At 42.7% G+C, this 12198-nt stretch overlaps 1 protein-coding gene across 1 annotated transcript in view; it reads right to left on the bottom strand.

The window, feature by feature from the left end:
- The window catches only part of MYO1D (myosin ID), a 389352-nt gene extending 377160 nt beyond the window's left edge, over positions 1–12192 (bottom strand). The window contains exon 1 of the mRNA XM_017890881.1: positions 12017–12192. Within this exon, the coding sequence (XP_017746370.1) occupies positions 12017–12111 (95 nt within the window). The 5' untranslated portion in view covers positions 12112–12192. The remainder of the gene's footprint in view (positions 1–12016) is intronic.
- Between the last annotated feature and the right edge of the window lie 6 nt (positions 12193–12198).

The raw sequence follows: 12198 nt of genomic DNA, 5'->3' as shown, positions 1-12198 counted from the left end.
TTTTTTTTTTTTTTTTTTTTTTGGTGTTTGCAAGGATAAAAGCCTTCTGGAAAAAAAATCATCTAAAACAGTTGTTTGCAAGCTGTTTTTCCAATGTGATAGCATTTTTTCCCAAATGACATATTCCTTGGAACCCCACTATGCAGGAGCAGAGCTGCTCTGTTAAAAGCACCAGAGTGCCAGGGCCTGAAGCCCTACTCCACCTCTACCTGTAATCCAAGACTGCTCCTCAGGTACCTCCCAGGACACCACAGAATACAGATTTTTTTTTAAAAGCACCAATCTAAACAAGCTTAGTCCCTGGGTTTGCTGTGTAAAAGCATGTCCCTTAGGAACACTCAACGAATAACAGCAAGCTATATAAAGGCATCACAATGTTGTGAAAAGTTTGGTAGTATGGTAAAATGTAGTTAACTGGCTAAGGCAAGCAACAACACGAGACTGCTCAAGATTACAGTGCCACTAATGTTTCCCGCTTTGTTGTATCGTGTCAAGCTTCACATGTCTGAGTTCTACAAATGAGAAAAAAAAAAAAAGGAGAGAAACGTCTACCATTTCACAAAGGCCCAAAATCTATTTTAGTGGTTTTCCAAGAGTAACTGTAATTTCATTTTCCTGTATTACCAAAACTGAAGTTACTACAGAAAATCAGATTATATAAACACATAAAATAGGATACATTAAAAAGCATACATAAAATATAGTAAATGCATAGTTCAGCCAAGAATCAAAGATGCAGAAGTACTATGCATTTATTTGTTTATTCCGTGATAGAGGTGAAAATATTTTGTCCTTAAGGCCTCAGAATAAGCCTTGGGAGATAAGATTCTGTCTTGCCCTTAGAACTTTGAGTGTAGAGGTAGGACATAAATATAAACTGATAGGAAAGGTTGAATGCATAAAAAAAAAGTTGTACTCACTGACATTTAAACTATTCTAGAGATTTTTTGAGTCATTTATAGGTTTTTGTCTTAATCAGAAGGAACACGGGATAAGATGGTAGAATCAGGTTAACTCAACCTCAATATCAAGGACTATTCTTATAATAAACTTAAAATGACCTAAATATCTGTAAAACCCACAGCTGAAAGATGACTAATGATGGGGTTTATCCAAAACAAATATGTTGTTGGGTTTTTTCCCATGGGGTTTGACTTTTTTTTAATTGACTATAAAATTTATCTTGACTTTATATTGGACTCCAAGCAACAGTCTGAGCTAGAACCATTTGGGATCGCCCAATGTCGCTACAGATGGTCCTCTATTGTACAAGTTACTCAAAGACGACTTTGTGGTCAGAGGCGAAATTTGTTTGCTTCATTGTTTTAGATGAAGCCATTTTTTTTTTTTTTTGACAAATTCATTTGCTTCTACTGCATATGTGAACCTTGTGAATATACAGTAAGTGGTAATGGGTTTTTTCCCAAGACTTAACAATATAACTGTGAGAGATATGAGGAGAGGAGGAATAAAAGGAAAGCTGTGTTTGTTCCCCAGTGTGTTTATCTATCTATTCCAGGAGGTTCTTTTAGAACCCTGAACTGGCCTGTGGCTCTTTCTGAAAATCTATGTTCAGGAGTAAACAATCTTTTTATTAAAGCAAAATAGCTTTACTAGAGTTAATGCTTTAATCTCATTAAAGTGAAATCTCTTTCTATATTGTGTATCAAGGAGCAGAAATGTAGGAAAATAAAGGCAATCTCATTCTGGGATAACTGTAACTAGTCCCATGTGAGCAGCTGTGCCTGGAATACAAACTGGGATATCTTCAGGAATGAGGCTAGGACAATGAGGAGCCTGGAAGGTAGACAAAATACCAAGAGGAACTAGCAGATGTTCTTGATTCCCTTCTCCATCAACTGAAGTCAATTACTGGAACCCTTCTCTTAAAAAATGATCTGTTTTCCAAAAGCAGATCATTCTATTTCAATAAGAAATGCTGAAAGCCATGATTAGAGTCATAGTCTGGCTCACTAGTGTCTCTCTTTTTATTTTTATGTTTTTACAGACAAGGTATCACTATATTGCCCAGGCTGGAGTGCAGTGGCTATTCACAGGCGTGATCATAGTGTCAAATCCGTGGGCTTGAGCAATCCTCCTGCCTCAGCCTCCCCAGTAGCTGGGACCATAGATGTGGGTCATTGCACCTGGCTCCTCCCTAATGTCCCTTTAACCCAAATGTTAAGGCCACAGTATTCACCACACACACTGAGTGCTGAGTCTTGGAAGTTCTGCAATTGAGCATAAAATAAAAGAAAAAATAATTCCTCTTCCTCTTTTAGACCCAAAGATAAACCACAGACACAATTTTTAATTGAGCGAAGTTTTCATCAGGTACCCTCCCCTCTCTGTCATCAGGACTTGCCTCCCCAAGAATGAACTAACCTTATACTATATGCTGCCCATCCCTTCCCACAAGGGTTCAGTTCTCTATCCCAGGTCTGCTGTATCCCTGAAGAGTAACATACTGTAAAATTATTTCTCAAAAATGAAATTCTCTATTCCTCATTCTAACTGATGCCACTGAGGCATGAGAAAGAAATTAACCAGACTGAGCAGATTTACACTAATGTGCTCGTGCTGCATTAGAAGTATTTGACTTTCTAAGAAGATTCTTATCAACCTAACTCAATCTCTAGTTGGGAGAATTTGGGGCAGCATAAGACAAGAATGAAAGAAGTGCAGACAACGTGGTGGAAAATATTTTTGAGCAATGGAGGCTGGCTAGCAGCACAGCCAGCCCACGCATGCTTAAAGTGAGTGGAGAGAGAAGAAAAGAAGGCCAGGATGGCTCAGGCCATAGAGCAGGGGGAGGAAGGGCTGTTTCCAAATACTTCAACAAGGGTCTGCTGACATTCTACCTCTTCCATAGGGCATTTTTTACCTACTCCCAATGCCATTTTTTCTTTTGCCGAATTCCCTCATAATATAGTACATAATACAGCTCTTAATTATATTGTCATCAGTTCTCTTTTCTAACAATACGATATGATTCCTTCTCTGTAGGAAGCCCTTAAAAGAATGGATTGTCTTGGGAGGCTGAAGGGTGAATCACGAGGTCAGGTGTTTGAGACCAGACTGGCCAACATGGTGAAACCCCATCTCTATTAAAAATACAAAAATTAGCTGAGTGTGGTGGTGGGTGCCTGTAATCCCAGCTACTTGGGAGGCTGAGGCAGGAGAATTGCTTGAACGCAGGAGGTGGAGGTTGCAGTGAGCTGAGATTGTGCCACTGCACTCCAGCCCAGGTGACAGTGTGAGACTGCCTCAAAAAAAAAGAATTGTCTGTGCTATTCATTTGAGCCCAATCATATTTCACTTTATATTGATCCATTTATTAATGTATCTCTTACTCTCAATTAAGTTATCTCTCAAAGAGTAACTTTATTAAAAGTAACCCCCACCAAAGTACCCAACCCAGCACTAAGCACACTTTAAGAATTCAAGTAGTTGGCCAGGCACGGTGACTCGTGCCTGTAATCCCAGCACTTTGGGAGGACAAGGCGGGCGGATCACCTGAGGTCAGGAGTTGGAGACCAGCCTGGCCAACGTGGTGAAATCCTGTCTCTACTAAAAATGCAAAAATCAGCTGGGCATAGGTAGCAGGTGCCTGTAATCCCAGCTACTTGGGAGGCTGAGGTAGGAGAATTGCTTGAACCCAGGAGATGGAGGTTGCAGTGAGCTGAGATCGCACCACTGCACTCCAGCCTGGGCGACAGAGCAAGACTCCATCTCAAAAAAAAAAAAAAAAAGAATTCAGGTAGTTGCTAGCTTTAATACCAGCAGATTATATGAAACATATATAATAACACAAATAATAACACAATAATAACACATATAGGGTCTAGAGATGAATGAGGAAATTAGTTATAGATTTAAAAAAAAACAACTCTAGACTTAAAGTCTATTACCTGGCAATAGTGCCTAAATGTTATAAACCTTTGTGAAGGCTGAGAACAGTGACATGCAGAATAAAATAATTTAGAAATCTCTTAAATATGAATAGATTTCATTTTCCAAAGAGTTTAAAACAATTTCCAGAAATTAAACAGTGATACCTGGAGGGAATGTGATTATGAGAATGCATAGGGTGATAGTTACAGAGCGAATTGGGAATAGCAAGGGCATTTTTGGTCCACAGGGCTGGATCAGGGAATGGAGCAGAGAAAGGGGGCACCTACTGAGTATCTACTATGCTTCAACCACCACCATAGGTATTTGACACATGTTTTAAATGTGCTATAATTTCACAAGAACACATCATCTTTATAGATGAAAAAACTGAGGCTCAAAGAAGCTAAGTCACTTGTCCAAGGTCACACAGGTGGTAGTAAATGAACAAAGACAAGATTAAGGTCCAGATTTGTCTATTTCCAGTGTTCTTGCACTCTCGGCTAGGTAATGTGAATTCCCTAGTTTGCGCCATTGAAAAGTTTCATCCTTGCCTCCCGCAAACAAAATCAAAACAAACAAATTTGTCTTAATGAGGGAGGAAGAAATGACAAGGAAGACATGAAAATATCCAGTTCTCTAGCAGTTATGGGGTCAGGGTAAGGAGGTGAGGCCATTTGGGAAGGATTCAGGGAGAGTTAGCAATAGCTGAGTGAGAATTCTATACAAGGCATTTGCTGCACATGTGATTTCATCTCAATAACCCTGAAAGGTGATCATTTTACATATAAGGAAATGAGGCTTAGGGAAGCCCATGCTAACAGGAATAAAAGTGAAGCTGGGATTTGAACTTGGTCACTTAGTCTCAGAGCCTATGCTCTTTCTGTGATTCCCTATTGGAAGCACACTTTTGCTTTTCTTTTTCCCATAAATGCTCAAAACTAAAGTTTGGAAAACATTGTTCTATTCAAAAGATCTTGGCCGGGTGCGGTGGCTCACGCCTCTAATCTCAGAACTTTGGAAGGCCGAGGCGGGTGGATCACTTGAGCTCAGGAGTTTGAGACCAGCCTGACCAACAGAGCGAAACCCTATCTATACTAAAAACACACAAAAAATTAGCTGGGAGTGGTAGTACGTGCCTGTAATCCCAGTCACTAGGGAGGCTGAGGCATGAGAATCGCTTGAACCGGGGAGGCAGAGGTTGCAGTGAGCCAAGATCGCACCACTGCACCCTAGCCTGGGCAACAGAGGGAGGCCCTGTCTCAGAAGAAAGATCTAGCCAGTAATTACATTATAGTTGAACTGAAAGAAACCTGCTTCCTACAGGAAATAAAACTGTCATCTAAATCAAGGCATCTAATAAATGATAAAGGAGAGACATACAATGCATATTTTAAAATGCTGTTTCCCTCTGACCCCATTTATGAATATAGTTGGCGTTTTTACAGGCCATGTCGGTGAGGCTCATGAACAGGTAATCAACCCAGTGGAGCTTGAGCCACTGCTGACGGTAAAGTTCCCCGACTTGGCAGTGGCTGGACAATAATACAATGACCCAAACCAGTTCCAGTGGCAGCACCACAGATGGGTACTAGAGAATTCTCTTTAAATGGGACCACTCCTAGAGATAGTGTCCATTTTGCTTAGCTGACTCAGACTTAGGTGAGAATGTCAACGAACAGCTCTCCACAGAGCTAACACGGAGATCACTAAATAAACACATTTCTACCTATATCAGATTCAACATTTTTGTCTCAAAGTTAAGCAAAAAGCCAAAGTATATCTCTTTAATGTAAAAGTACTTCTCAAATACAAAAAAAAAAAAAAAAAAAAAAAAAAAAAGGGCCGGGCCCGGGGGGGGGGGTCCCCGCTACTCAGAAGGCTGAAGCAGGAGGGTTGCTTGAGCTGGGGAAGTCAAGGCTGCAGTGAACCATAACTGTGCCATCGCACTCCAGCCTGGGTGACAGAGTGAGACCTTGTCTAAAAAAAAAGAAAAACAAAAGTAGATCCCATCAGAACCTGCAAGGAAATGAACCAGTAGCAACTTCTAAGTGCTCGATTCCACCCACATCTGGCTCTATTTGGGAACTAAATTCAGCAGAAGTCTCCAGGGTCAAGAAATGACCCTGAATAAAAATAGTCTCGGAACTCTGTCACGGAGTAGGAAAGGAAACCAGGCGGCAGGGTGATTCACTCCAAATGGCAGCTCCAAAACCCAAATTCCCATTTTTGTCCCAATATGAAGCCAATGTACAAAACAGGCAGAGAGCAAACTGTCCTTTTCCAAAGGCCTTCAAAAGAGGTTGCCAAAGAATTTCACATGGAAGCCAAAAAGATTTAGTGTGCCATTCACCTCTCCTATAAATCTAACTAGAGCTATTTCTAACTAGAGCCCTGAACCAATGGCAGGTTTACATTTACTTGAAGACCACCCAGGGTATTTATGTTTTTTTTTCCCCTGGCAAGCAAGAGAAACCCTTTGTCCCACCAAATTTTCCAAATGACCAAACAGCCACAGAGAAAGAATACAGGGATGGTGTGATGAGTGTGTGTGTGTCTGCTTCCTGTCTTTCTTCTAATCTATAACTCACTGCCCCAAAACACAGTTTAGTTCTATTAAAGTACAATATTTTGAGAAGATTGTATGCGAAAGAAAAAAAAAAAAGAAAGAATTCCACTGGTTGAAGAATAATGAGCCAATATTTGAGTACTCAGTTAATTCATCTTAAGATGTATTAAACATGGGGGAGGGCAAATTCTGTAGCATCACAGAAAACACAAAAGCATTAAAGGTAGGTTTGCTTCATAGCCACTCACTTGCACCTTCCCCTTCCAAAGCCTTGCATCTAATTCTGCATTCAGGATTTACATTGGTTTTCTTAGAGGTGGTTGCCCCCAAGCATTATGAGTTTCAAAGCACCAGAAAACCTGGATCTCCCTCTGACAGGCTATCTGCCTTTGATGATTCCATAGGTTGGTGAGGAAGCAACCTATGAATACGATAAATTCTCCATTATGAATAAATGCCCACGTATCCTGAGAGCACATGAGAACGTGACATTGACCTGTTCTGGGGGATTGGGAAAGATTTCTCACATCCGGTCTTGAAGGATGAGTAAGAGTATGGCAGGCAGGGAATGAGGGCAGAGATGAGGAAAGGAGGACATTCCAGGGGGTGAAAACAGCAAGGGTCAGTGGCTCGCAGCTAGGGGCAATATTGCATGTGTGTGAGCACAAACACACCCACCCACACACAACTCCTCCTCCAAGGACTTGTGGCAATGTCTAGAGACATTTTTGGTTGTCATAAACGAAAGGCGAGTGGAGTTGTTGACATCTGGTGAGTAGAGGCCAGAGATGCTGCTAAACATCCTACAACACACAGGACAGCCCTTACAACCAAGTCTAAAATGTCAATAGTGACAAGGCTGAAAATCACAGGCCTAAGCAAAGGTACAAAAGACATGCTGGGTTAGGTTAAAAATGAGGAGTTGCATGGAGCTTTGGCACAAACAGTGGTTCAGATGATTCCTTTTATGGAAGACAAAACCTATTAAGAAAAGAGGGGGGAAAAATTAAATTTCTGAGAAGCCACGACGTAAGGCTGAATAGATGCTTTATTCTCAAAACAGGAACCAATAACAAAGCAAGTTAAGAAACTGGACCTCTGGAAGCCTAACGTATAATTTCATTGTCCTATAAAATGGAAAGCATTTCTGTCAAGGACACCGTCCACGGCTCAAGTCCACTCCTGAGCAGTAGCCTGTATTCTCCCTTTCACGCACATGGCTAACTGAAGAGTGAAGAGTGTGCGGAGTAAGGAGCATACCGAGAAGATGCAAGCAGCTTGCCCTGGCAGGACTTTCAGAGGGAGGGTGCAAAGCTGATGTTAATGTGGAAGAACTCATGTATAGGAATGGTCCAAGTAAGGAGAAAAGGAATCAATGAGCTCCACATCTAAAAATGAAGTGGCTACAGAGAAAGCAGAACATGGTACGACAGGGATGCTGTGGTTTGGGCTTCAAGTGGTCATCAGGGTTGCTGGCAGGAACTGCTCCTGACCATGGAAGCAGGCAGGACTCATACAGGAGTCTTACTCCTGGGCAGAGATCCTTGGAAACTGGAATGAGGAACTTATCACCACCACCTCCACCTCCAACAAAAAGGCAAAAGAAATATCCCCCAACAAGAGACTTCTGGGAGGGAAAGAAGGAGCCCTCACAATACAAGCAGGTTTTGTTATAAAGCAAGAAATATAAGTTGAAGCTCCTTCTCAGATATTCTAACTCGCACTAATCCACATCATTCTTTTACTCTTGCCCCATCCAGACACACATCTAGGTCAATTTTTTAAAGTAAAAATGGTAGGAGAAAGTTCCGTCAATTGTGGCAGTTGTCTAAAAATCAAGCTTTAGCTCCAAGAGGGAAAAGAAGGCCAGATTAATAGCAAAAGAAGATGATGATTCTAAAAGGACCATGCCACATAAGCTTAAAAAAAAAAAGTCACTGAAACTTTTCCCCCCTCTTCAAAAAAATGTTGCCACAAAGGAAGGTACTCTGTACCCAGCATTGTGCTAGGTGCTGCTGTTGAGAAAACACAGACCCATGAAGCACCTGCAGCCTTGAGTGCTTGACTATTACACGCCTTAAAGGAAGGAAGCAGGCCTTGCAGAAGAGCCAGGTGGGAAGGGAGGACAGGACATTCCAGACTGGGGAGTAAGAGCAGGAACTGCAGCTTGGGAGGGCAGGAGTCATGAGGTACAAGCACACATAGGAATTTCACTCACATATCCATATCCACCAATGGACCAAACACGCTCAATTTCAGCTATGTACAATCAGACATTTGCCCAACCACCAATATTCCAGGAGACAAAAACACTTCAGCATCACAGAATAGCATCTGGATTATGCAGTGGTGGGTTTCTGGTCACCTTCTGCAAAGTGAAAGGAAAGAGAAGACTGCTTTCTGTCTAGGCCAGAATTTATAGTTTGAGAGGAGGATAAGGGTGCTACCCTTTGTTGGCACTGTGTTTATGGCTACAGGGAACCAACTACTTTAATTTATAAGTAAGTCATGAATAATCACTGATCTGTATGATGAGAACCACACAGAGTCATCAAGGACACACAGATGAGATATGTACAAACGCATATACATCTGTACACCCAGGATCTTGAATGATGTGGAGATTGGGTATAAAGGTAGACCTAAAAACCTGGGCCTTAGCCAATGGCCATGTGGAGAGCTGGTGATTCCTCCCACATCTCCACGACACCAACCCCTTCCCTTCCAAACAACTTAGCTTATTCACTGTCACCCAGAGTCAGCTTTCGTGCCGCCAACCCCTGCTCATGCTGCTTAATCCACCTGGAATGCTCTCCAGCCACGTGTCCACCTTTACAAATCCTACCCATCCTTTGGAACTCAGCTCAACTCCTCTCTTCCTCTATAAGGTGCTTTGGAGTCAATCTAAGGCAGCTCTCTCTTCCGAACTTACAAAATAATTTCTATAATCACTTGACAAACAATCACCTAAGCTTTATAAGGCTTTTATCTTCTCTTTCTTTTCCTTCCTTTCTCTTTTCTTTCCTTCCTTCCTTTCTCTCTCTCTCTCTCTCTCCCTCTCTCTCTCTCTCTCTCTCTGTTTCTCTCTCTTCTTTCTTCTTTTTCTTCTAAGAGACAGGGTCATGCTCTATTATACAGGCTGGAGTACAGCGATGTGATCAAAGCTGCTTATGGCAGCTTTGAACTCCTGGACTGAAGCAATCTTCCTGTCTCAGCCTCCCGATGTTGTTTTCTTGAACTATTCTTTAAATCAATAGAAAAGTCCACCTTTCTCCACGTCTTCATTGAGATTCACCCCTTTGAGAGGTAAGGAGCACACCTTGTAGTTCTTTGGATCCTCCTCGCTTATCTCCTAGAGTACCTTGCACACAGTAGAATTAAATTGCAGCATTCAGCTGGGCGTTGTGGCTCACGCCTATAATCCTAGTGCTTTGGGAGGCCGAGATGGGAGGATTGCTTGAGGCCAGGAATTCAAGAATAATCTGGTCAACATAGCAAGACCCCATCTCTAAAAAATATAAATGTAAAAAAATTGCAGCATTCTCTTCTGTACACATAGGAGTTGTTAGCCTCACCTTAGTAACCTATCTTGAGATTCAAACTTCACACTTAAGAGACTTAATGCTTTAGAAAAAAAAAAAAAGCAGAAATTCTAAGTGCCTTCAATCAACTTACTTATCAAAAAACCACATGAGTTTCAATTCTATTGCAGAGGAGTAGTCCTACAAACTAATGTAGCCCTGTTAGACTCTACGCCTTCAATTTCAAATTCTGAAAATTCTGCAAAAGCTCTGGCTAAAGTCATGTATTTGCTGGAGGTGACAGATGGAGGTTAAAATGAATGGCTCCATATTCAACTATTACTACAGTGTCTTGTATACAGTATGTACATAATAAATGTACCAATGTCTGAATATCTGAAATGATTATAAGCTGAGAGTGACAAAACTATAAAGGCATTTCTCAAAGCACACAATTTATTTCCTGGGGGGAGGCGAGTAGAATCTCTTAAATAATTTAAAACAACCTTAATCTATGAAATTGCTATGTAGCTTACCCCTTTATCTATTTTACGTGCACTTGGGAAAACTTAAAACAGTTTTGCTAATATGGATTTGCAAGGCACTAATCTTTGAAGTTACAAACACATATTATTAATAATTCATTTAACCCTTAGGACAAACCCAATCCTACAGACAAGAAGACTGAGGCACAGAGAGGTTAAGTAACTTGCTCAAAGATCACAGCAAGAATGTAGTAGAACCAGAATTTTAATCTCAACAATCGGACTCTTAATCACTATGATAATGGGTATTGGTTATAGCTGATGTAGAAGTATGTCATTTTGATTAATATTTGAGATGATTTCTACAAAAGTTGTGCATCCAAAACTTGATGAGAAATGTAACATCCTATCACTATGCTGGTATGTAATAAATCTGATTGACACCTGTCAACTGGATTGACAGAGGTAGTTAATACTGCAAGTAGGGTTAAGCACCCAAGCCTAGATTATGATTTTTCATTTTATAAGTTTAAGGAGTGATGTGTAGCTATAAATCTTAGAAGAAATGGAGCCAAAGCTTGCAGGGAAACATACACACGCACACCAAAACTCAGCTATTTTGAAACTCCACTTACTTTAACGTTTAAGTCAAACTAAAACTGTTTACATATTACTCTATCAAGGGTGAAATAATCGCATGTAAAGGGCTTTCTAAAACAAATCCACATCTTGGAAGCCCATTTTGATGAGTTGTGACTACGTTCTCAAGGATGTCAGTAACACAAGGGCTCCATCCACTAACTCCTTGAAAAAAACCAAAACCATGAACGTCTTGTCAAATTCAGACAGTTTATCTTGGCACTGGCAAGTACACCAGTCTCTTCGATGTCTGGAAACGTGTCTAATTACGTTCAGAGAGTAACTAAAAAAATAGCCAGTGTCCCGGAACAGACAGCTCAGGGATCATTCCATAGCATTCTGAATGACAGGATGGAACTACGCCAGGAGAAAAAAAAAAAAAAAAAAAAAAAAAAAAAAGGGGCGGGGGGGGGGGGGGGGGGCGCGAAGAAAGAAAGAAAAGAAGCAAGTGTAAAGCCGGGATGAGACGCCAACCTCTCTCCAAAATAACCCTCCAGTCCTCCTAGGGCCTTCGGGGCCACCGCAACTCTCGCTCAAGTAATTTCCCTTCAGTTTCCATGAGGTCACCGGCCCGCCCACATCCCTCACCTGGCGCGGGGAAGCGCGCCCTCCGCGCGGCACACCCCCTGCACCCAAACCCAGGACAGCGCCCAGGGCTCCCCTCTCAGGGAAGCGCGGCCCTTGAGCTCGACACGCCCCCCGCACCCCAAAGCGGCCGCACCCCAGGGGCGTCCGTTCTCGGGAAAGCGCAGCTGCGGAGCTCGGCAGACCCCCGGACACCGCAGCCCGGCCGCCCCTCCATCCCTGGAGCTTGGGCGCCCCCCGACACCCCGGATCCGGCCGCACCCAGAAGCGCCCCCTCTCGGGAAAGCGCAGCCCCGCGCCCCTGCGCGCGGCCGCTCCGCCCTCACCTGAGCCTGAGGTTGGCCATGAACTCGGGCATGGAGACGGTGTCCATCAGCACGAAGTCCGCCTTGCCGAACTCCAGGCTCTCCTGCTCCGCCATGGCGCCGGCGCGGGGGCTCAGGTGGGCGCGCTCGGGCCGCCGGGGCCGCTCCGGGGGCCCGCGATGAGCTCGGGAGGGGCCGGGGCG

Source organism: Rhinopithecus bieti, unplaced genomic scaffold (assembly GCF_001698545.2).
Source record: "Rhinopithecus bieti isolate Rb0 unplaced genomic scaffold, ASM169854v2 scaffold_19652, whole genome shotgun sequence".
Classification (NCBI taxonomy): Eukaryota; Metazoa; Chordata; class Mammalia; order Primates; family Cercopithecidae; genus Rhinopithecus; species Rhinopithecus bieti.
Note: the sequence above shows the minus strand (reverse complement) of the source record. Positions and strands in the feature narration are given on the sequence as shown.